Source organism: Thamnophis sirtalis, unplaced genomic scaffold, assembly GCF_051295495.1.
Source record: "Thamnophis sirtalis isolate CommonGarterSnake01/CBP01778 unplaced genomic scaffold, rThaSir2_p1.2 scaffold_6, whole genome shotgun sequence".
Taxonomy (NCBI): Eukaryota; Metazoa; Chordata; class Lepidosauria; order Squamata; family Natricidae; genus Thamnophis; species Thamnophis sirtalis.
This window is the reverse complement of record NW_028261386.1, coordinates 25,841,767-25,868,557: the sequence shown is the minus strand read 5'-3', so window position 1 is coordinate 25,868,557 and position 26,791 is coordinate 25,841,767. Positions and strand designations below refer to the sequence as shown.

The window sequence follows — 26,791 nt, the reverse complement described above, 5'->3', positions numbered from 1 at the left end:
GGCAAAGTGTATTTAAAAGTGCAGCCTAAATTTTGTTTATTGCCATACTTGTGAAAGAACTGCTCAAAAGAATTCTATCACATCTGCCTCCTTGTGGTTTCAAATCTTCCTTTGCCCCCAACTCTTTTTCTTAATGCCATTAGCTGATCACTCTGCTTTCACAAAACTTTTGGACATCACAACCACCTTGTCTGTCCTTGGTTTAGTGTTATTGATGTTGCAAAGGCCATACATCTTAAGCTCTGGAATTCCTATACTTTGGAATTTTAAAGAGAAAGTATAAGCTTTGCATCCAAGGATCATTCCTTTGATTCTCTAGTTCATATAGCAAAAAATGCCCTCTACCTCTGTCAGAGGTCCTGCTTACCGTTACCGGTTATCATTACCTGACTTTAAAAAAATGCTGAGGAAATTCTAACTAGAAAAGCAGAATTAAAATGCTTAAAGGAATGTTAATGTAAATAAAAGATTGCATTTGCTTGTTCTGAAATAAGGCAACCCTTATTTCTTCTTATGGTTATAACACTTTCATGCTGAAGTCTATGGACATGCTTACGCACACCTCTCAAACCTATTCTAGTACATAATGGGCTTTCAAAAAGCAACCTGAAACTGCAGATAGAAATGATTACACTTCTCAGTTAAGGGGGTTAGATTCCACTCTCCCCCTTCAATCAGTAATCTCACGGTTTTGATGTCTATGGGGAAGAACACACACACACACACACTGTACGTTACAAAAACACCAGCCTTTTTTTTTAATAAAAGCTTTGAGCTCTTAAGTTGAAGAGACCTAATTTTCAAATGACATTATTGTGATTAATTGCTCCGACTGCTTGCAAAGATAGGGAACAGTGGAGTGAGAGGAGGAGGAGGAAGAGGGAGTTCAAGATATCAGCTTAGAGGACATTATGAACACGTCCACCAGGAAATGGAATGACTCACTCAGCTGTTCATTTTGCACTGGTCAGAATGAGCAAAGCAGGCACATGGAACACCAGAGAGTGAAGGGCAGTCAGCCATTATTTAGCGCTGTCTTGGCCCAAAATGCAGGGAGAGAAACAGTCAAACAACCCCTTTCCCCTCACACACAAAGAAGGTGGTGATATTTTCCTAGATGCTGGATTTATGCATTTTGTAGTGGGGGGGGGGGAGATGGAACTGAGAAACACATAAGGTGTTGGTACATGTGACTATATCTCAGCATGTTTTCAAATAGAGAGAGCATAGTCAGTTTAACATAACTCTACCATAATGTACTATCTTTCAGGACTACATTTCCCATAATAAATAGACCAAACATCTGGAGGAGAAATTCTTTTAGTCACTCAGCCCCCTCCATCTTGAGACTGAACCGGGAGAGCGCTTTTGATAATGAACAGGGTTAAATGTTTTATAAAATTCACATTTGAGGAGATGCTTTCCTTTAAAGCATATTTCAATGTTCATTTTAAATTTTACTTTCCCATCAATTTTAAAATAGTAATTTAAAAGATCCCTTCTGCACACAATTCTTTTTGGCACTGATTATACTGAATTCCTGTAAAGGAGCCTATAATTCTATCTCCCACTTTCTGCTCCCAACATGTGTTATTCTCCAATCTGACCTTTAGAGGGAGCAAGCACTAAAGAAAGCGCTGAACCATGACTGAGTGTTCTGTGCAAGCTATTCTTAGCTGTTCATATTGTCATTTGCCTTATTCTGTATATTAATAACACCATGCCCAGCCTGCCACTGTCTTGTTTATCTCATTACCAAAAACCAAAAATATAGTTTCTAAAAAGAATAACAAACAGGCAAACAAAGCTTCCACATTAGCAGTTCTATGAAGGATTTCAACATAGGACCCCTTTATACAATAATCATACAAATATTTTTAATGTGACAAACAATACCAACTTTGACCCTTTTTTATTTTAGATGTATTTTTATGTGATGGCTTTGGGGGCTTTTCTCCTCTATCCATCTCCTACTTTTAATCCTTCCAGGAAAGTCATCAATAAGAACAGGAATGTCTCTTTATTTTTTGAATGAGAGTCCTAATAAACAAGTAGGTAAAATTCATCCAGAATGGTCTAGTTTGCTGACATGCTTCACATCCAAGCTGCCATCCTTAGAAGTCTACTAACCCTCAGCATTCTCCCTCCTCCCAAGACAGATGTTACTCCTCAAACTTCCTTTGAAACCCTTATAGCTCTTATATTTTGCTGAACTTGGGAGAGTAGGATCAGGAATAGGGAGAAAGATGGTATTCAGTGCTAGAAGTCAGGATGGAGATAGGGAAACTATCTGGAAAGCAAATGGTGAGAAAGGGAAACAGTCGGATAGGGTTCTGGCAGAGGAGAGAGACTAAAAGAGTGCAAAGAAGAGAGAAAAGAGTAGAAGAGTCATAGAAAAAGAAAGCAGAGAATGAAGATGTCAGCAGAGACTATTTGCTGAGGATGTGTCCTCACCCAGAAATTCCATATTGCCACCAGTCTGATGTTAGAGCAGCCCAAGGTCGTTTTCCCTTTTATGCTAGCTCCAGCCCCTCCTTTTGGGCAATTCATGATCTATGGAAGAGAAGCTTCTGTGTCAACAATAATATGTAAGTCAACAATATCTTGAGCTCCAATTGGCCTTTTGCAGAACTGACTCCTTAGATGTGGCTGCTGAATTCCTCACCTTTGTGGCCATTTGTATATTGGCTGCCAGACAGACCGGATACTTCTTTTAGGGAGCTATTTTCTTCCATTTCTTATAGTTTTGGTTAGGGGAAAGAGTAACCTTGTGGAGGCTGGTATTTCCATTGCAAAGGAGAAAATAAGAATTACAGCAAACTTTTAGTAACAGCTTCTCTATAACCTATGCTACTTTTGACTAGCAGGCAGTGACAATATGTAGCATTAAACAACGGTAGTCAAGGAGAGACAAGTAAGTTCTTTTCCCTTCCTCTACTGAAAGAGTTCAAATGGCCCAGTGGTAGCCTGGCAGGCATCTCTTCTTCCTGATATTGAATCTCAGCTAGAAGGCAGAACTATCTTTTATCATGGTATTCATGAGCAGTGACAGGATGGCCTCAGCAGTGTCTGAGGACATCTTGCTGTTAATCACGTTCATGCAGGGCAATTGGATGAATGAACCTTTTCTGCCCCCTATAAATCTGAAGCTAAAGCAGACTTTCCCTTTTCTCAGAGTTCTTCTATGTAACAGAAAGTGCTCTAGGTTTTGTGGTCAATTTCACACTCTCTTCCTCACTCTTCAATGGTGAGGGGAGGACAGTGAAATTGACCGGACTCACGTCAGGTTTGGATGTGGAGGATTGGATTTTGAGCAGAGAGAGAATCTAAGCTTCACCCTTGCTGACTTTCTGCAAGGTAATTGCAGCAAAGAGATTTCCAAAGCCTCTCCAAGGTAATTAAGAATAAGCATATTTAAGCAATTTGTAAAAGAGTACAGAAACGTAGAATGGAAAATACTGCATGACTGGCATGGTGAAGCTGAAAATCATGGAATGTTCCTTTAAAAAAAAAATCCAGCTGAGGAGGAGGAGCCAACGTCGCAACGTTACATTGTGCGGACTCGACAGTCCGAATCCGTCGATGACACTTTTGCCCCTGGATAGTCCAGCAAGACCTAAACAGTCCCAAAGAGACGGTGACTGGGAAGACAAGACCTTGCTGGTCGCAGGGACATCGCAAAGTCCCTGATCGACCCAAGGGAAGCGTTTCCAACCGGCGGCAACAGGCAGCCCCTCCCCTGGCTAACATAGTTGGAGATAATCCAGAAAGAGAAATGAAAGTGTTTCCATCTGGTGAGGGGTTTTTTCTTTTCTTTTAGAAGATTGCCCTAAGAAACTCTTTTCTTAAGCTAAATTAGTCCCTTAAGCAAGAACAAAGCGGCATATTTAATCCCTATTGGACTGCCTTAGAAAGTTTTTTTGCTCTTGCCTGTAACAATCTTTTGTGGATTGAAGTGATTGCAATGTTTCCTGTTTCTCTGCTTGAAGTGAAGGGATCTTTTTTTTCTCTATTTCCTTTTACTACTTTAACTTTTTTGGCTTAAATTAAAACTCTTTTTACTTTAATAAATTTCTCCTTCTACTTGTTACAATATCATATTAAAGATACTTAAGGAAAAAGGTTTTAAAATAGTTGAATCTGCCACTTGGAAGCCCAAGTCTGAAGCTTTTTTTCTTTTGCTGTTGTAACAATGTATCCTTTGTTCACTCTTATCTGACTACATTGACTGTGCAACAGAAAGGTTTGGAACTTCTTTCTAAAACCTGATAAAAGACCCAAGGTCACAAATAGTGTTCTGCTGGTACGTGTGGAAAATATTTTGGCAAGAATTGGAAAAGGAAAGAAAAACTTTAGAACCTTTCTTCTTTGAAAACCATAAATGAACATTTGCTTAAGATTTAAAATAAAAATAGATATATTCTTCAAAATCTGTGACAGGCTAGAGTGGCAGATAGTACCAAATTCCTTTCCTTCCTTTTTCTTTATATTTCTTCTTACTCTAAAAATGGAGCAATACTCAGATGAAGAAAACTTGATAATTCAAAACATTTTGGCTGGACTTCAAAACTTCTCAGAAGGACTTGAGAGATTTGACAAGAAATGGGACAGACTATGGGGTATCACAAAAAAAGATGATGGGGTTGCAGCCCCAGAAATTAAAGAAGCAAATGAAAATACAGAAAACAAAGATAAGAAGTCAGATGAACTTATTAATGGAGTAAACATGAGTGAAGGTGGAAAGAAGGGAAGCTGGAAAAGTGACTTTGATAATTTGGTGCTCCACCCCAAACTCCAAGATGTAGGAGAAAAAGAAAGAGCGAAAAAGGTGGAGTTAATAAGACAAATCTATTCAGAAATAAACCTGACAACCAAAGTTAAGCTTACACTAATAACAACTCAAGGGCAACAAAACTATATGAGAGATCGTTTAAGCTTCAAAGTGTGGAGAGAAGTCTTAAAACCTGGAAAGGTCCTGGAAAGAGAATCGACACAACAGCTGGCGAGAGAGGAAAGACCATTTTGTTACTGGAAAGATACTGGTTAATAATGCTAGTTGATAGAAAAAAGCTAGTTAATTATTGATGATTATTAAGTAGAGGTTTTAGTACCTTATAAACTGTTCTAGATTACCATTGAATGTTTGTTCATTAACATAAATTTACTATGATACTAATAGAGAAATAATAACCTTAGTTAGGATAAATAACCAGGCCATAGAAATGTTAATGTATATTTTGGGTGATTGTTAAGTAGAAATGTTAATATCTTTTAGATTGTCTTAGATGTCTAATGTTTATTTTCTTAGCACGTAATTAACTAATTTGGGATTGAGGGAGAAGTCCTATAAACCTTATTAATAAATCATTGTCTAAAGACAGCTATAAAGCTATAATATTGTGTGGGCCTGGAGAGGAGAAGTGAGATAAACAGCAAATAACTCTTAGTTAACTACAATAATAACAATGAAATGTTAATGGACAATATTTAATGATACATACAGGTGTGTTATGGGGGGGGGATGCTTAGATATCTTACTTAACCGAATTAATTTTAGAATATGTTATAAAGGTGCAATGTTATTGGAGATCTATTGAAATTGCAAATGAATGCCAGTAGGTGGTTGTGTCTTTTAATATAAATGATTCTAGATAAAAACATGTTTAAACAATGGTAACTAAATGAGAATTATAGTACAGGAATAGTAAAATACATAACTTTTCTTTCTTGACTTAAAATGTACAACCTGATTTGAATGACTGAGTTTCTTGTGGAAGAAACACATGGAATATATTTGTAACCAATCGATACGCTTTCAACAAGATGTAACGAAAGATGATTTTTTTTTGTCTTTTTGTTTAACTAAAACAATAAAAAAATGTCTCAAAAAAAATCGAGCTTATCCTCTTCTTCAGAACTTGTCATTATCAGCTCTGATTCATAACAATCACTCCTTCACATTCAGGAGAACAATTGGTTGGTAACGTAGGGAAGGAGGGGAAGGAAGTTCCATGGAATTGCTGAAGTCAAGGCAGAACTGGAAGATCAAGAAAAATTGTGGGAGCTACCCAGAACCTGTCAAGATTTGCAAAAGAGATCCCAAGGATCACGATTTGCTGAAGAGTTTAACTGTCCACAGTACACTGTTGCCTACAGAGCAAAGATTTGTATCAAGAGAGTTGACAGAAGGAAACTTTTTCTCTGACCTCATCACAGAAATTATATTTTAAAATATGCAAAAGGAAACTTTGATAAGTTGGAAACATTTTGGAACAAAGTGCTTTGGACTGATAAAACAAAGATTGAACTGTTCAACCACAACCATGTGAGATAACACTTGGAGAAAAGGAAATGAAGCATTTAAGTCAGTGAAGAAAACTGAAGACAAAAAGAGGGTGGATATTTTTCACCAGGGTTTTGAAGTGGTCTTTGCAGTCCCCACAGTTGATTGTTATTGAAAAAGGGGAAAGATTTAAGAATATTTCTGAGTTAGAAGAGTTTCCAAAGAAGAGGGACAAAAATTCCAAAAGCAAGAATAGAAAGGGTCTTAATGACCAAAGGTAATACAGTAGTTTGAAACTTGTTTTGCCAAAAGAGGCATTACAAAGCATTGACTAAATGAGTGTCCAAGGTTCTGCACAGCCATACACATAACTTTCTTATTATGAATCTGCAGCAACTGAGCTTAAATAATGAATCTGCATTTAAATCTGCAGAAAGATGTTGTGTTTAACTATGCCCCATGTACAGGATGTGTCAGCTTCTGTTCACCTGGGTATTCACTGAAACATTAAATTTGACCATGAATGGCTAAAAGTCTACCTTCAAGTGTTGAATAATTTGAATGTTAACAGTAAAGCCTTCACTTCTGAAAACACTCTGCTTATTATTTACTTACATGATTGGCACATAGGAAACAAAGGCACTAATTATGGCCTAACTGAACATTATCTTCTTCTGAACGGCAAGGAACACACACTAAAAATATTCTTATATCACAAATTCAAAGAGCAACGTATAACCAAAATAAGCTGCAAGGCTTCCAGAGTTTCAAAGATCATCTGAGTACTCTGCATTTTTACAGAAATCACTCTGGAGATATAATACTACATTGTGTGAGGAGAATCAGTTGCAACTAGCTGGTGTCTAGGCCATTTCCAGGCAGAGAAATACTGTTAGGCTTATTATACAGCTACAGCAGGGATTAGTATGAAAGATGATAGGAGAGGCAATTGACTAAGGTCTGGGGGATTATAGATTCCCTATCCTCTCTGTATATGCTGTACAGGTAGTTCTGAACTTATGACCACAATTGAGCCCAACATTTTGGTTGTTAAGTAAGATATTTGTTAAGTAAGTTTTGTTCCATTTTATGATTTCTCTTGCCACAGTTGTTAAGTGAATCACTGCCGCTGATAAGTTATTAACCCAGTTGTTAAGTGAATCTGGCTTCCCCATTGACTCTGCTTGTGAGAGTGATCTGACATGATCACATGACCTTGGGACACAGCAATGGTCATAAGAATGAACCAGATGACAAGAACTTGAATTTTGATCATATGATCAAAGAGATGCTACAAAAGTTGTAACTGTGAAAAAGGTACATCAGTCACTTTTTCCAGTGCCATTGTAACTTTGAACAGGTAGTCTCAAGTTACAACCACAGTTGAGGCCAAAAGTTGAGGCCAACATTTATGTTGCTAAGTCTAAGTGAGACATTTGTTAAGTGAGTTTTGCTTTCTTGCAACAGTTGTTAAGTGAATCACTGCAGTTGTTATTAACACAGCTGTTAAGTGAATCTGGCTTCCCCATTGACTTGGCTTGTCCGGAGGTCGCAAAAGCTGATCACATGACTCTGGGACACTGCAATCATCATATGAACCATCTGTCAAACATCTGGATTTTGATCATGTGACCATGGGGAGGCTGCAAGTGTATGAAAACTGGTCATAAGTCACTTTTTAAAGTGCCATTGTAACTTAGAACAGTCACTAAATGAACTGCTGTAAGTCATGTGTTTATTCCCCTAACTGTGGTGATATTGCTTCATTTCTAAATTATCCTGGAAGCTGTTGGAGAAGAACACCAGCCAGATTTTTAAGTTACTATAATATCAGCTATTGTTTTCGGCAACGTTTTATATGTTAATGAGAGATTGGGAAGAAATAAAAGTGAAGTGATTGGAGTAAAGGAACTCAGTAAATCCCTCTATCTACTTTGAAAATGGAAATTTGAAATTCACAACTGTTCATAAGTAATTCTCTATATCAATTGCATAGAAAAATATGCATCATATACATTATACATATGTTAGATACCTGATGCATACTTGAGAAATTATTTCTGTGTCCTACAGATACTAATCCTTAGTTCTGTAAGGTTTAAAGCATGCAATTTGTCCTTACAATCTTCCTCAATTCCTCCAAAAATGAACAACTGGGACAATTTTTTTGGCCTCACCCACTCAGGGGACCATAAAAGGAATACTGGTAGGCCATAGTCAATATAAGTCTAGCCATGTTAACCACTGATATTTGAGGAGTCATTCTGATAAAGTAGCAAAGAGTCCCTGACTTACACAATTGGGATGGAATTTTGATCGCTAAGCGATGTGGTCATTAACAAGTCGTCAGGTGGCCAGACATGATTTTGTGACCCTTTTTACCAAAGTTGTTAAATGAATCACATGGTTATTAAGTGACTCACGAAGTTGTTAAAACGAATCTGACATGCCCAATTGAATTTGTTTGTCAAAAGCCGGTTGGGAAGGCTGCAAATTGCAATAATATAATCACAAGACACTGCAACTGTCATAATTGCAAGCCAGTTGCCAGGCACCTGAATTGCATGTGACTGCGGGGATGATGTGATGGTCAAGATAGGTTGTAGGTCACTTTTTCCAAGGCCATTGTAACTTTGAACTATTATTAAAGGAATGGTCATCAGCTGAGGACTACCTGAACAAATTCTAAGCTCAGAAGGCAGCAACTATCTCATTCTAATCACTCCAACTCCTTGTCACCAAAGCTCTCTAACTTGTTTTACAGAATGTCAACTTTTGAATTAACCATGCAACAAAATCAAGCAAAGGCAACTAGAGATAATTCTTAGATTACACCTTCTTTTGAGATGCCTCAAAACATAAGCACTGTCAGTAGCAAAGTAAGCAATGGATTTACTAAGTCAGATTACTGATCCATGTAGACCAGTATTACCTACATTAATTCGGAGAGGTTTTTTTTTAGCACTGTTACTTTTAAATTAGATGTACAGGAAATTGAACTGGACATTAAATCTGAATTTAAAACATATACTCACCTGAGTAAGTCCCCTTATACAGAGAGTTTTCTCTCTTCTTCCTGAAATTTTTAACTGATTGGAAATAACTATTTCAACAATGTGTTTTTATAAATGGGGATCAGTTTATTTAAAGAGTCTCCACTTGGAGGACCAAGTTTCATGTAGTTAAAATGTTGTATTAATACTGAGAATATCCAAATTCCTCCAAAGTTAGGAAGCTTACTGAGTTCATTTTGGATCGTCAATAGAAATTATGGGGGGGAAATGGGATGAAAGAGAGAACTGTGTATGCTATCTTAAAATCCTAGAGTAAAAGGTGGAATACAAATATAAAATTACTATACAATACAATAGCAGAGTTGGAAGGGACCTTGGAGGTCTTCTAGTCCAACTCCCTGCCTAGGCAGAAAACCCTATACCGTTCCAGACAAATGGCTATCCAACATCTTCTTAAAGACTTCTACATATACTATATATGTCTGCACATTGTATTTGTACAGCATCTTTATTATATATGAATATTACAAATCAAGCAAGTCATTGGGTAAGAACACATTGTTTAAAGACACAACCTATTGTAGCAAAATTTAAATTAAATAGAAAATGATTCAAATTAAATATAAAATAGTTCAAGATCATTACACAATATTCACTTACACAGTATTATACAATAATATTGTTCCGGCTGAAATACAAATTCAACTTAAGGACAGACCTTGGAACAAAACTCATTCTTAACCAGGGGAATATCTGTAAAAGGTAAGCATTGAGAAACCAAGCATGTGCGGGAGTAGTATTACCCACATAGCTTAAGTAGAAAGGTCAAATTATGGATGTAATATACCAAGTATAATTAAAAACTTTTCCAAGTAAATGTCCTGTGAACTGAACTAATGTCTTCCTGAAATCAGCTAGTCCAAAGGATGCACTTTTCTACACTGAAACAAGATCACCACATGTGACTTTTAGAATTTTTTAAAAAGCCATTTCAAAAGTACTTGATACTCATTATAATATTATAGGGGGAAAATCCTGCTAGTATGAACCATTGAATGGAGGGGGGCTGAGGAAAAAATCAGGCAGTATTAGAGAAGGAGAATAAAAGCACTGATTCACTGAGGAAGTTCCATGACATGTATGACAATGGATATTAAATCAAAGGCATATATTATAACTACCCTGACAGATATCTACTGCAATGCAGAATGCCTCGCAATATGCCAACACCTGCACTAACCAGCAAATGAGCAAGATGATGTAGCAACACTTCAGAATAGAAAAGGGGACATTTGCAAGCTCTTACCTGTAACCTGTGCAACAACTGCTTGAGAAATCCTCCGGTTGGCCAGGAAGGCTTTGATTTCCTCTTTTATCACGCTGCTGTCCCTCCTATCAAAACGTGTGGAGTTAGAAAAATAAAAAGAGACAGAGAGAGAGGAGCAAAGTAGAATTTGAAGATGCATTTGTGGTGGATGATGGGGAGGGGGTTGATATATTGCCTTTGCCAGCAGACATTTCTTTTAATCAGTGTCATTGGTGGATCAAAGCATACAAGGAAAATGGATGAGTCGCGGTCTGTATAAATTCATGCAAGTCATATGGAATGTACAAAGTTTCATTACAGGGGATGAATAAATCTCTGCAACTAACATCTTGGGGGGGGTGGGAGGAGGGGAAACGGCAGCAGTAACAGTTTCTATCTTTAAATGAGGCTCCCACAAAGGAAATATTGCTAAAAGGAGAAACCAGAGCAAACCACATTGACACCTAGATTTAAGAACCAGATTGTACCTGAAGCAAATTATTGCTTCAATTATTAAAGCAGAGGTTATTTTGTTTATTTATTAAATTTATTAGAAGTAGGGACAATTTAAATGTGTCTGGTATTACATATAGAATGATTCTACCCCATCTTCTTTATTTGGGTGTGGAGATCTGTAGTACTGCAATTAGTATCTTCCTACAACCAACACAAATGTGTTACTCAGTGAACAGCTACTCTGAAATTCATTAAGGGGAACTAAAGAATATAGCAACAGCACTTAGACTTATATACCGCTTTATGATGCTTTACAGCCCTCTCTAAGCAGTTTACAGAGTCAGTACATTGCCCCCCAACAATCTGGGTCCTCATTTTACCAACCTCAGAAGAATGGAAGGCTGAGTCAACCTTGAGCTGGTGAGAACCGAACTGCCAAACTGCTGGCAGCCAGTGATCAGCAGAAGTAGCCTGCAGGACTGCATTCTAACTACTGTACCACTGTGGCTCATGTGTTGCACACATCAGTGCAAAGCATAACATAAAGCTGATCTGTATGAATGGGTTTCTGTGGGAGTGAGAAGCAAAATGGAGCAACAAATTCCACAAACAGGTCAGGAAGACAGAATTGGCTATTTCATAATTACGCCTCATAAATCTATCTGCTCTAGACTATTAAATCTATCCTAATTATCACTGTTCGTTTTCTCAATGCTAGGAAAAGAAGCAATATTCAGTATGAAACTAATTAGAATGGATTTGTGAGAATGGACACTGGGTAGAAAACATGCTTTGCTGAGTAATAAACAGAAGTAATAGACCCAAATTTTAGTAACTGATGTGGTGAAGCAGTCAATAGATATACAAATCTGCTGTTCCAACATTGCATGGCCAAAAAGTAAAAGTCACATCCATAGCTCTTTAAATTTCTTTAAATTTTCATTCTTTTATAACTGAATGAAAAACCATACTACAGTAGTACTTTCAGTCTTAAAAGTAATTCTAAATTTAAGCATTATCTTCCTTGATTCTTTGTTTCTTTTTATTCTGGCAAAATCAGATAAACCATGTAAAATACAATTTAATGTGCATAAATATGATACTCTGGTGTGGATAATGTGTGTGTGTGTGTGTATGTATGTATGTATGTATGTATGTGTATATTATTTATCAGCACAAATAAAAACACATATATATATATATATATATATATATATATATATATATATATATATATATATATATATATATATATATATAATTTGCTGAGTTCAATTTTAGAGTTTGCATAATTATAGCCAATACATATTACTTTATTGCTGACTCATATATTAATCCAAATAATTGTGGATGTTTTTTTTTCTTAACTATGTCTGATTATTTGTTTATATATTAATGTAGCAATAGCAATAGCAGTTAGACTTATATACCGCTTCATAGGGCTTTCAGCCCTCTCTAAGCGGTTTACAGAGTCAGCACATTGCCCCCAACAATCCGGGTCCTCATTTTACCCACCTCGGAAGGATGGAAGGCTGAGTCAACCCTGAGCTGGTGAGATTTGAACAGCCGAACTGCTGAACTGCAGTCAGCTGAAGTAGCCTGCAGTGCTGCATTTAACCACTGCGCCACCTCGGCTCTCTCTTTAAAAGACACATTGGGTCTTTTAAAAATCCATATTCACTCCTGGCCTATATTCCATTAAACTACACAAAGCAACTGTCTTCCAAGTCCAGTGCTTGGAATCAGAATTCTATTTTGGAGTATCTATTTTCTTCATTAAACCAAAAAAGATCCCCACAACAGCTTTTCTTGACCTATTCTAATAGAGGATGATTGAAAGACACTAGGTTGGGGAAACTGTTATGCTTGAACCTTTCTGGACCTAAACAATGCATTCAAGGGTTCAAATGATTAGTTGCCATGTCAGAAGTGTCACTAATTGGTAGTTTCACCATGTCAGTTTTTGCATTAGATAATCATCCAAATCCAAACTAAGGCTGTGAAGAATGCACCAGATGAACAAAGAGCTAAGTTCTCCCTTCAATCCAACTGTCCTAAGACAACTAAGCTTTGATCTGGGAAAGTAAACAAAGCAATTCAGAACTATCCAACTTCCTGAAGTGCCTTTGCAGGGAACGGTAAGAGAAAGAAGTTGGGAATGGCTAATTCTTCATCCATAATATACAACTTTGCCTACCTCATCAATTCTTCTACTTTATCATCTACATCCAAGTCCTCCTCCGAGGCTTCAAAGCTATATGACCTTTGAGCCATGCTATTTGCCAGAGGGTACCGTGTGGGCGACATCTTCCCATTGAAGGCAGACAACCTCTCGTTACTCTCCCTCCCATTTTGATTGGTAGTGCAAGGTTGTGGGGAGGTATCATAACTGTTGCTTGGAGATGGGGACATCCCAGAGTGCTGGGTCTGTGTGGAAGCTGTGGCTGTAGAGGAAGACGCTGGAACATTGTTGGTGCTGTTACTACAGGATCCACTCCCATAGGCAGACCGCCGCCCAAACTTGTCACTATGTTCCTGGTCAAGACGGTCAAAGGTTTCCAAAGCATGGAGGATTTCGTGGCGTGTCATACCAGTACGCCGCAGGCGTTGAAGTAGATCTATTTGCTCTATGGTGAATCTGGGTTCATCTGTGTAGTGAAACATGGTTTCCAGCAGACTGGGGGGGAAAGATGAAAAACATATTTCATTTAAGCAGTTCCACTAAATGTAGATGAAGTTTCTCTCCTCAGCATACAATACTATCAGCCACAATACTCTGATAAAAGCACAAAGATATTCTACCCACTCTTCAGAATGAGCCACATGGCAGGCATTATTTATTATTCAATAATTGATTGTTTTTGAACTAAGAGTTTCTCTTTCTCTACCATATTTTCCTATTCCTGTTTTTCCACTCCAGAAAGCCCATATCTCCATGATAGTACAACTCTCTTGTATATAGGATGCCTTAGTGTTAATATGTTCAATCACCCTGATAAGCCTAGGAAATATAGAAAATGAACAAATAAATAAAATAAATACATAAAATCTTGCATCTGAAATCCCAGGGAGCTGTTGACAGATTAGGCAACGTTGAGCAAGCCGGATCAGAGATTTGACTGAATTATTCTGTTCCCATTCTTCTTTTTATTTGTATGTCTGTTTATATAAAATTATAAGCCTGCAGGCAGACATTTGTCATTGTTAATTGTACATTTCATACTGTACATTATATTTTAGTTTAGCTTCTTGAAATCAATAACTATCAATAGAGGCCTGACCTCCTTTTTTGAAAGCAAGTTCCCACATCAATACAGTAACCTGATTTTGCAACGCCCCACAATTTCAGAAGCAATGTTGTTTTATTTATATTAACATTTTAAGTCAATTTTCCATCCAAAGTCCTTCAAAATAAATATTAGAATTAATCAATAAAATATACATTTTTAAAAAGAAAGACATGTGCCCAGCAGCAGAAGAATATCATGAAATTATAAGTAAAGCAATAATCCAATATACTGAGGAAAATCATTCAAACTTTGACATTACATGGAACAGAAGATGAGATGGTAATAGAAAGAGAATTGTAAAGAAGCATATCTTGCATAAGCTATGGACACAAACATAGAATTCTATCTCTAGATCTATCCCTAAATTCTATCTCTTCTAGCCCTAAAAAACAGGGGCGGGGGAACACCACCAGAAAACAGTTTCCCTTTGTTTTTAAATCTTAAAGCCTTTTTTGTGTATTATTTTTTAAGATTTAAAAAAAATAGTTTAATTTTAGATAGCATATAAATCATGTCATACTATATTTGGAAACACTGACATTAAGATAAGAAATAAATGAAAATGTGAAAAAGTAAATAACTCTGAAAGTCTCCGAAATATCCAAAGATAATAAGACAAAATGTATTTTTTGAACACTGGATCCCTCCCTCCCTCTCTCTCTCGTGAAATTATGTTATGTTTTCCACATTGGTTTATTACAGTGGTGGAAACCATCCCAAACACATTGTTGTATTTGTTATACCACAATCCTGATAGCTTCTTATGGCCAAAATTCAGTTGCTGCTACCTGTCTGTCTCTCCTAAAGAGGAAAAATTTAAGTACTACATTTCTTAGAACTCAGCAATTTGTATCTCCATTTGTAGATTAAAAACCAATTCATTCAATACACATATTATTATACACAATGTTATATACTGAATATACTTTCATAAAGCAATTGTTACACACAAAACATCTACAAGTTTCTAAGGTAAGTCTTTAAGATAAATCAACATTAATTATTGCATACAATTCCATTTTTACACATATTTCATTATCCCTACCAAAGGGGAAAAGTGGGAGGGTGGGGGATATTCTCATATACAATGTTTCTGGAAATTCTACATCCATCTCCAGATATTTGCCAGAAAGTGATTTTATTATAAGCAGTGATTGGAGAAGCCTTTTTAATGCAGAGATAGGCAACTAGTATCTTCTAGCGCCTCCTGACTTAAAAATACAATATAAAATAAACGCTAATCTGTCCTTTTATTTTAAAATATTTCTAAGTCCAATCAACCCTCTCAGTTATTCTTTAAAAAAAAGAAGAAAATGCTGGATTACAACCTTATGTTGCTGGAGAGAATATGTTTTCCCTGTCCAGAAAAAAAAGAAAAAAAGAAATTGGGGTGGCAAAGAGATTCTCACTAAATTAGCAAAAAGAGGAGGAAGGAACAAGACTTCACAGTTGTAGTAATGGGTTTGGTAATTAGGCAGCCATTTTGTGAATAAAGGCATCATGGCAGCCAGTTTTTGAACATTCAACAATTCTCAAAATTCCAAACACGTCTGTTGTTCTAAAAGGACAATCTATATCCATCCTAATGACTATAACAGTAGCGAGCACTTATAGTTTGGGGTGGAAAGTTTTGTCTGTTACATTAACTAAAATTGAACTGGTGTTTAGAAAAGAATTTGAAGAATTACAACAAGGATGGAGAGTACTTCTGAGCTGATTTCATACAAAGATGCTTGTTATCTTACACCGTTTTTCTGGACATAACTAATGGCCAATATAGCTTAAAAAGGAGTCTTCCACTGTGAGGCTGAGTCTAAGACTACATGGCAAGTGCTCTACTTAAGGTGTCACAACTCCCTCACAAATACATTACAGTACTCATAAGTGGAAATAATTCCCTGTAGTTTATTGGAGAAACACAACTGTTTCATTTTTTCCAATGATGTGTGTGTGTGTGTGTGTGATAAATTCTGGAGGACTTTTAAACTGGGACAAATAATTTTCTTATAGGAAAAGATGAAACATTTTTAAAATGATCTATTTCTCAATCCTTCGAAAATCTGATATTTACACAAAGTTTATTAATCAACCAAGGAGTGTCGTTTCCCTTCTCCCAAAGCAAAAAGCCACTCTAAGAAAACATAAGCCTTTTCAAAATTTCCCACTATGTAAATCCATAAAAATGATATCCTATTTGTATATTCTGATATAAACCTGCAGAATTTTTGTGAACACCACTTTAAATAATATCATATCAGCTGGATTCTATATAATTTGTGATTTATTTCAATATACTAATAACCAAATAACAAAAACCAATAATGGGTAATGGAAGAAGCAAGTGATGACCTCATATTAATTAAAATAACAAAGACTAGCAAAGGGCAAAAGAAAGTATGAAAATGCCAGAATTCAGATCTTTCACATTTTTTTTCTTTATTTTATACATGGTTCAAAATATATCTTCTAGAAGTAAAAATTTATCCTTGTGGACAGAATTTTTTTTAAAACTCCCACTTTCACCAAATATAATCTTTATGGATAGGAACTTTGTCAGCAACCAAAGAAATGAGTTGGCAGGCAGGCACTTTGCTGTTCACCAGGTATCATGTTGAAGTTGTGGACTTAATTCATTTATTTTGAAAATGGAACATTAAATGTGAAAGTATGGAATGGATTGATCCTTTATTGGCAATTGCCATTAAGTGCAAGTAAGTGAAATGGAAATTTGAAGCTTGACAGAATCTGAACTGGTATAGCACTAGTTAAAAAAAGCAGGTTATATTGCTTATATTGCAGAAGCAGGAAAAAACACGCAGAGAACTATAAATCATGTTTACAAAAGTGATCTGTTCAATTAAGTATTATGATAATTCCATGATGGGGAACCTATGGCACACATGCCACAGGTGGCACGCCAAGCCATTTCGTAGGGCCATGTGCGCACTGGCAAGCTGATTTTCGGCCTTGATTTCCGGATGTTTTCGGGAACGGACTTCCGGTTTGCGCGTTGGGCTGTTTTTTTGCCCTCCCCAGGCTCCTAGAAAGCCTCTGGAGCCTGGGGAGGGCAAAAAAACAGACCTACTGGGCCCATCAGAAGTCAGAAAACGGTCTGTTTCCGGCCTCCAAAGGGCCTGGGGGTGGGGTCGTGAGTCAGTTTCCTTCCCAGGCTCCAAAAAAGCGATGGGGCAGCAGGGGGTGTCATGCACAGTGTGGGGGAGGCATAAAATTATTGGGGTGGACATGCAAGTGAGCGCGATAGCGCATGTGCACATGCTTTTGGCACCCGAGGCGAAAAAGGTTTGCCATCACTGCGATAATTACATTTGATAAACAAACACAGATTTGTAATATATTCTGCTATTTTTTACTTTTGTAATTTGTAAAAATAAAAGAGTGAATGTGTCAAGAACTTTGTGAATTTTGACAATGACTAGCAGCAAAGCTCAGCTACAAATTTTGGATAATCAGACTCAATATCTGCTAGGAAAAAAATGTCCTAGAGCTATCTAAGACTTAGGAGGACATTTGTTTGCAATTAACTTAAACAAAATCTATCCTATCTTGAGATTATGACGCTGCTGTTTCTCCAAGGAACAAGTACATATTTTCCAAAAATACACAACTGCTTTAAGAAATAGCAGGCATTCCTGAAGCACTTTTTGATCTTTGAAGCCAATGTGCTTGCATAGCCCTAAAATGTTCCATTGTAGAAAATCAAAGACATGAGCATATAATAGACTGCTGTCCTTAATAAACTTACTCTAAGTCCCCCACTCTCTCTCCTCCCAAAAATAACTTCTTTACAAAAGCATGCATAGGATTACACAGTACATGAAGATGCTGGAGTTACTGACAATTTTAATAGTGGCTTGACATGTTTCCTCTTAGAATGTTAAAGATTCATCAGAAAATGTCATCTAAATTCTGAACAATATCATTTTGCACATGTATACACACATCGCTGACTCTTAAATGACTATTTTAGGAGAGAAACCCATTACCATTTCCAAAGACACAATTTTGGACAATGTGTATAAATACTAGGTATCTTGTGTTACAGATACAGAATTAGCTGCTTCTTCCACCTGTGCTGACATGAACTTATTCTGCATTCTGTGCAACTGTTTTTAACAAGGCTGTCACAACAATAGCATTTTTCAAGCCACAGAGGAATCCCAGTTTTGAATGATGCCCTACTCTTTTGAAGCACTCAGAAATTCAAGAAGAAAATTGCACGGTGGAGATAGAAGACAACACACACCATAATCTTCCCAGCAATGTCTTACCTTTTTAATGGAAGAGTTAAACTCACAGCAATTCTACTTGTAAACTGCATGCAAATCCCTAATGTAAAGGTGTCCTGTGTTTAACAAGCCAATTTACGAGGCAATTCTGCAACCAGACATTTAAGAATAATGTGATGCTCCTTGTTAATTAAGGGACATGCATCCCCATTAGCAGTTTATCACTACATAATGTTTGAAGCCCTTCTAATTTGCTACAACTACTTTAATTGTATTACTTTAATTTGTTTCTTATGGGAGAAGGGTGAACTGTTTTTTTCTTTGCAGAAATTAGCCCATTAAAAAAGAAAAAGAAAAAAACAGGATCTGGTCGTTTGTTTTTGATTTAATAAATGAAAAGCAGACCAGTTCAGATTTGCAACATGACATTCCACTTATGAAACTAGAAGAGCAGGAAAATGTCAAATTTAACCATCTCTGAAAAAAAAGTTTTTCTCACAATTAGAAACCAACCAGGATTCTTAATTTCTTCTCACATTTCTGCATTAATGGTTTTTGTCTCTCTTAAATCAGAGCGCATATGTATTTTTAAAAGCAGTGATGGAGATTGGGGATTTTCCAAATTGATCTATCAAGAAATTTTGATGGACTTGTTTCTTAAACTGCAATTATTATAGTTCTGCTCCATCTATTTGCCACAGAAGAAGTGAGAACTACTCACTAAATGTGCTGAAAATGTATTTCTAGCTGGTTCCCCTCTAGCTGAGATAATCCTCATTCAGATCAGTGAATTATCATTAAAAATACTAAAACTTTTAAGATGTTCTGTATATTGGTTACATGACTTATTTGTTAAATTTATTTGCTGCTTATCTCACCTTCAATGTGTGGCTATTCTACGCAGCTTACAATAATAAAAACAAACAAGCAGAAAGGAGTACAAATAGAACAGAAATAAAATAATAGAATAAAATAAACAATGGCAAAGGAATATTACGAGAATAATATATCGATAAGTTTTCCTCTGATTTATTTATTTATTTATTTTTTGCTTTTGCTGAATTGGGTGTTTTTTACTGCATTGTAGTAACAGTATCTTAGACTCGGGGATTACTGTATTAAATCCCACTGTTTTAATGATGTTTACTGATCTTTGATGGCGGTGGTGGAAGCATCTAGCCCATTCTTCATTGTTAAAAAGAAATCCCAAGACAATTTCAAGTAACAGTCTATGTAAGCAGGATAGAAAGAGTATTAATACTTCTCAACGTTGGTGTTGGAGGACTCCTAAGAATACCACGGACAGCCAACAAATAAATTGTTGAAGACATCAGTCCAGAGTTCTCACTCAAGGCACAAGTAGCCAGGCTCAAATTATCCCACTTTGGACACATTATGTGAAGATCTCACTCTCTGGAAAAGGCTTTAATGTTAGGGAAGTGGAAGGAAGAGAAGAGAAGGGTGGATAGACTCAGTTACAGTGATGACTGATGCAACTTTGGAAGAAATGAAGGATGAGGTTAGGGACAAATTGTCATGGACAAAATCTATCTATGTGGCCACTGGGATTCAATGCCGATTTGAGTCAGTACAGTACATGTTGTTGTAGATAAAATATAGCAGAACAATAGCAAGAGGTTGCCAGTGCTCTTCTGTCCTGTGTGTTGGCTTCCTGGAAATGTCAGCTTAGCTACTATGGGAAGCTGTCTTACTTTCAACAAAGTGGTTGAGTTTCTTCTTAATCTTGATTCATTCAAGGGTGATTAACCCTTCTGAGAAGATTTCTGTGCCAGAGGCTCATTGCAACAGCCTTAATCAGAGAAATGCAGGGAACAGGTAAACTTGAAATAGCCATAGGAGTGGGTTTTTTCGAAGGAAATATTTACATCCTCTCCTGTTAACTTTTCTTCCTTCAGCCCACTTTGATGTTTAGACATCAGTCTCTTCTCACAATTGCTCAGCCCCAGCGACATTCAGGCTAAAACTGTAAAGCAGACCGGGTCTGCCCAGCTGCCTCTCCAAAATGTTCTGTTTAGGCATGCAAAGCAGGATGCTACAAATGCAGAAATCTGTTGTGCACTTTCGATCAAAGCGATGACAGTTAATAAGAACAGCCTGAGACATCTGAAAATAAATCCAGCATAATCAAATGCTTGCCAACACGACTTGTATAACTCAAGGCAAGAATGGAATAGCAATAGAATAATAGAATGAAAGAGGCTTTCTTTTGTCTTGAAGTCCTTCAGCTACTAAGTGGAACTGGGGCTTTGAGTTGCATGATACTATTTTGCCAGGCAGAAGTTGATTTCAGATTTCACACCAAGCTGTCCTGCAATAACAATGATTTAAAATCCACTTTGTTTGGGCTTTCAAAATCTATCATTGGCACACCATTACTTAGAATTGTTTGTATCCTTCATACTTCTACATGGGTACTGGCTTCACTCTCTTACATCTGCAGTAGGGGTGAATTGCCACTAGAGTGGTCTTACTGTTCATTTCCATCCTTCTCACTGAGCTGACTAGCACCTACCCAAGCTAGCCAGTGGGAGGGCACAAAAAAAGGCCAACCAGTCTGAAATCTTGTTCTGGACACATTTGCTTTTGGGGGGGGGGGGATACAGAGAACCCAATCAGAGATTGTGTAGAGTGGGAGTGGAAAAATGTACCTCTCAGAGAAACTATGTTATGGAAAGGGGGATGTTATAAAGATTGGCTATAGAAGGAGGAGAAAAATCCCAGAAGCCAGGACAAGACTTCCATCAAATAGGAAGTAGAAGGCTTGCAGTTCAAGGAAATGTTGGAAAACTAATTTCATAGTCAGCAATTTTGGAAGGCCGTTACAAGAAAGTCCCCTATGTATCCTGTGTTCAAAAGACCATTGAAACTACTGCTCCTGTCCTGTTATATTGTACACTCTAAGGATGTTTAAAATTCCTTACCTGATAAAATACCTAGGAAATTCTGATCCTTTATATGTACGGATGTTGTCAGATCAATATGATTCAGTCTCCTTGAATATAGCCAAATTTTATATATTTAGACAGATTCTGATTGCTCATTGATGAAGCCACCACTAATTATATTTTATCCCGTTTTACTTAATTTTATTTTAATGTGCTTTTATCTATAATTCTGATCTGTGACTATAATAAAAATTATCTCTTTCATTGCCTTTACAGTTTTGTTTTTAGAGAAGGAGCTGAAAGGATAATTAAGATCCAAGAAATAATGGAGAATTGGGATATAAGCATTGAGTTTGGATTGTGCCAGTATGTGGAAGAGGCTTTTATTCTTAACTCAATAAACAAATCTTGATTTAATACATTTGTCTACATTGGTTTTCCATACTAGCAATATATATGGAGATAGTCAATCATTGAGTCCATAGTTGTCCCAAATGTGTTTTTTTCAAAAGGCAATTGGACTTTCTTTGGTGGGGGGGTTCCCTTGAAAATGTTTCACTTTTCATCTGAGAAACTGCTCCAGTTCTTCAATGAACTGAAGAAATTTCTTGGATCAGAGGTGAAACGTTTTGAAGGAAAAAACCCCAAGGAAATCCAGTTGCCTTTTGAAAAGCACTTTTGGGATATACTAGCATTGGAAGAAATATCCATCTGGTTCAGTTCCAAAAAAGACACTGGAGGCTGATTGGAAAGAGGGTTTAATGGTGAACAGAACCACCAAGCACCAATGGTCCTCATGCAGCTGAACACATGGAGTTGAGAGAGAAGGGTTTTTATACCTTTCCTTGGGCTTTGCATTTGAGCTTTCTGTTCCTGTGCAAGAACATGTTGCACAGACAAGAGCATTGGCTGTTGTCAGTTTCCTTGGGGTCATGTTTGTCTGAGCTACCATCCTTGATTGAAGTTTGCTGGGTGATGCAATGTCCTTAGGAGATTGTGCCATATGGTGAGCTCTGCTGCTAGATGGGTTAATCCTATTAGGTCCTGGAGGGTCATGTCTTAATCCCATCAGCCCAGAGCTGGAGTCTTCTGTCTTGTAGATAGGCTGGCCCTGTCTTTCTTAATGGGCACCAAATATCTGCTGGGGCTAGGGAACTGTTTTCTGTCTTTAAAAACATGTTTCTCCTTTAGGGAAATATAATATTCTGCCTTTAATATTTCTCAAAATATTTCATTCTTCTAGGAGGTGGGCACTAACTTTCTATACTAGCAGTGTTATAATATGGCATCTCTCCCGTGGAAGTGAAACTCAGGCTATAACTATAGTTGATTAAGTCACAAAGCTGCAGGAAACAACTTCATAGTCTTGGGTCTTGATGATTCCTTCAGACATCATGCAAAATCATGGCCTTAACTACAATGCAATGGGATACCTCATTTTAAGCAATGCACAGCCGCTTAATGTGTCCAGTGCAGACATTCTTCAATTATGTAAATCCACATCAAGTATGACATGAATATAAAGTGCTTAGTGTTGCTACAGCCTTCTCCTCCATCCCCCACCCCAAAAAGCTAGTCCTTTCAGATATGTTGGGAATCCAGAATTCCCAATGACAACAGTCTGGGAATGAGTGGAACAGAGCAAAACATCTGAGAAGAGGTCACTGGCACATTATTATTATTATTATTTTTTTAATATCAATACAAAATACTTAACTGTTAAAATAAAATCAAACCTCTGGTTAAAATGTATTTCTTCCACTCATTGATCATATTTATCTATAAAAGCTGACAATGGCAAAATAGGATTTTTTCCCCTTTACAAAAAAAAAATCTTCATGCTGAGGTTTCTAAAAACAAAATGCTTACATCATCTGAAAAGAAACAAAATTTCCCCCAATGCTTCATAAATACTGGTTTGATACATATATAACCATCTCCCTGTGATTTTCAAGAGCCGAGGCAGTAGCTAACCATCTCCCAAAGCCTCATTTCATGACAAAATGAACTTCGAAATCTCTGCCAAGTTGTGACATGCCAGTTGATTCTCGTGAATGAGGGTTTAACCTCTATGGCCAATCTCACAACAATTTAGATCTATTGGGAAGGGTAATGCTTCAACCAAAAGACTAAGTCCTGCTCTTAGTTTTCAACTTCATGCATTCTTGTTGTTCATAGTAGAGTCTTGAAATGCCCGGAGATTTGAATGGCATGCATATCCATGAAAGAGAGAAAGACATAGGGAAAGTGCATCAATATAGGTAAGCAGATTATTAATGGCTTCATGGAGTACATTTTTTAAGGCTCGCTTATCCATTGCTTCTTCTTCCTATGAATCATGAGAACTCACTTGAAACCTAGGATAAAATTGTCTTAAATCTAAAACAGCACACACAATGCATTTTCAAAGCAGTTAATGGTGTATAAATGGGACAGATTATAAATAGTAATTTGCAGACATTTTATACCCCAGGAACCCTTTTCCTTTAGTTTGACTAGATGAGGATCCTCTGTGCCACAAAACTCCACTGAAGAAGAATCTTCAATATGTCCCCAAGATATTCTGGATTCACATGGAGAAACAATCAACCATCAAGTTTCACCATCGCCACAGGTGAAATTAGAGTTAGGTAATGAAATTGCCAGAAATAACCTCCAACACCTCCTTTTAAAAAGATCAGGGGAGAAACTCATTCTCTGGCTAGTAATTGCTGCCAAAAATATACTACCTTTGCCATTCTAATATCCTATCATAAATAATAACTGGGGATGTGGGAAATCATTATCTAGTACAAGGGTGTCAAATTCGCAAGCCATGGGCTGGATGCAACACGTGCTGGCCTCGCCCCCACCCAGTTTAGCAAAGGGGAGGGGGAAAGTCCCGATATGTCACATGATGCCACTGTGACAATGTGAGTTTGACACCCCTAGTCTAGTACATAACAGGGCAATAAGTAGAGGAAGGCAGACAGTTTAGACAAGTTGATCAAATGATCTGTCCTGGAGTAACTTTCTAAAAATAAAGAAGAAAGGAAAAAATTCAGGCAAAATTAATAATTCCTGTTTCTGATTGCTTTATCCATTTCTTAATGATCTGCCAGGAGAAATAATCAGCATAAGAAAACAGTTTTTCTTGTTTGCACAGGTGTGTATTGCATTTTCAAGCAAACAGGTTAGAATCCTACTGTGGAACTGGATTTATAATCATCTGGATTTGAATTTCAGAGCCTTCTTCCAGCATAGAAGCAACTTGCAGCATGCGGCACTTGTTCTTGTAACTGGCAGGCACTATGAAATCTTCATAGGCAAAGTCTGAACAGTTAAAACAAAATGCTCTATCCTTACTATTCAATTTAGTGGTAACCTCAGCTTTTGCTCTGTAAGAAACATTATAATCCTTCCTAGATTCCCCTCATCACAGCAAGGGAAAAAATGACTAACAAATTCACATTCTAGACTGTGCTATATTTCTATGGCATGCTTCAATGTGTAACTTAGTTTGGCTAAGAAAGAACTGAACTTTTGAGAGTGATCAATGGCTACTTTCTCAGTCTATAACCTAGCTGATATTTGAAAACACAGCACTGTAGAGCCAAATAAAACCCTTTCTTTTTAATCTCCTTGCACTATAAACAAATGAAATGTTTATTACTTAGAGCCATCCAATCATAATTCTTTATATCTGTATGTTTGCCAATCACAAAAACAATTATTGCATGCTGCATATGTAGAAATGCTCAAGTTGAAGTTCAAATCCTTTTAAGCAATCTGTAAAATGGAAATATTTATGACTAACAAATGTAGGTCATTCATAAAACAAGCACTCTTCCAAAATTTCATATTTAAAAATTGTATAAATGTAACAACAAATATAAGTGAACTACTACTATCTAGGGCAAGGATGTCAAACTCAATTTCATTGAGGGGGGCATCAGGGTTGTGTTTAACCTCGGGGTGGGGGCTGTTGGACATGGCCAGGGTGGTGGTAGTCAGCTTGATGTCACTCATCATGGGTCCGTTTTCAGCCACGATGGCCCACACAGAAGACTCGCACACTCTGTTTTCGGCCATGATGGCCTCCTGCAGCCCTCTCCCAGCTAAAACTGAGCTCGTGAAGGCTACATGCGACCTCCCTGAGCTCTGTTTTCACTGGCAGAGGCATTGTGGGCCGGTCCTTTACTGTTTCCAGGGTGGGCCTGTGGGCCAGATCTAAGAAGCCCCCCTGCAGGCCGAATCTGGATCCTGGGCCTTGAATTTGACACGCTACTCTAGGGAGTCTAGACTATCTGGAAACCCTTTCTTATAACCTTTAATTACTGGCCCAGTGGCTGGGATGCATCCATGTTATAGGAATACTCTTTATAAAGCTAATGAAAATCACAGTCACACGACCACATTTCTGTAAGCTTGGGAGGAATTTTCATGAAGTAAAATACAAACCACACCATCAGCATGAAAGAGCACAAAAAATAAAACCCATATTCCTCGTGTGGCTTCCTAGGTCTGCCTTTCCTAACCTGATGCCCTTTGATGTATTAGACTAGAACTTCGATTATTGCCAGCCAACAGGAAATCCTTAATTCAGCAGTAGTCTGCAAACTTAACAGAATTACGGGCTCTCAAGCCTTTGGCCACAGACAGAGAAAAAATAGTTGATGTTGTACTTACACCACTGGAAAGGTTCTCAGCATAATTTACATGGGGAGAGGAAGGTCAGAAAGCCTCTTGGAGGTCTTCAGTATTTGTTATCATTCTGAAACAAATAAGTAGGAAGACATTTAATTTTTACATAATTTCTTAGAAGTTATTTTTCATATTATTGCACAGATCTAAACAAACACTTCACAAACAAGCAATGATTATTCCATTTTCTACCAAAGCCATATAAAGTCAGAATCTGTCTTAAAATAGACAGGACTCTGATGGATAGGAGGGTCTTTTTGAAATATTTTTACAGTGTCTCACAACGTAAATGCATTTGGACTTGATGGGTTGCAAAGCTGTAATTATTGAATAAAACACAGACCTAAAATACCAGTTGCTCAGAAAGATGTATAGCTTTAGAATGACAAATCAACATAAGCTCCAGAGAAATCTACAAGAGTGATTAAATAAGGCAGGAATAACATATCACAAGCAAAGAATGGGAAGATTGGGCATATCAAGTCTAGAGAGGGAAAAAATAATGGTGGTACATTTTAACAATTCTCCAATACTTGCAGAAAAATGGCGAAAAAGAGGGAAACTTTTTTCAGATCACCTAAGAAGTTAGTAAGAAACATGAATAAG

At 37.1% G+C, this 26,791-nt stretch overlaps 1 protein-coding gene across 7 annotated transcripts in view; it reads right to left on the bottom strand.

Annotated features, from left to right (window-relative positions):
- HMBOX1 (homeobox containing 1) overlaps window positions 1-26,791 on the bottom strand; it is a 122,419-nt gene that overhangs the window by 36,029 nt on the left and 59,599 nt on the right. For all 7 annotated transcript variants that reach the window (XM_014057464.2, XM_014057463.2, XM_087717464.1 and 4 more), the window contains 3 exons: window positions 26,171-26,255; window positions 13,257-13,736; window positions 10,604-10,689 (listed from right to left, as the gene is read on the bottom strand). In XM_014057464.2, coding sequence (XP_013912939.1) covers window positions 10,604-10,689; window positions 13,257-13,736; window positions 26,171-26,193 — 589 coding nt within the window. In that variant the 5' untranslated portion in view covers window positions 26,194-26,255. The remainder of the gene's footprint in view (window positions 1-10,603; window positions 10,690-13,256; window positions 13,737-26,170; window positions 26,256-26,791) is intronic.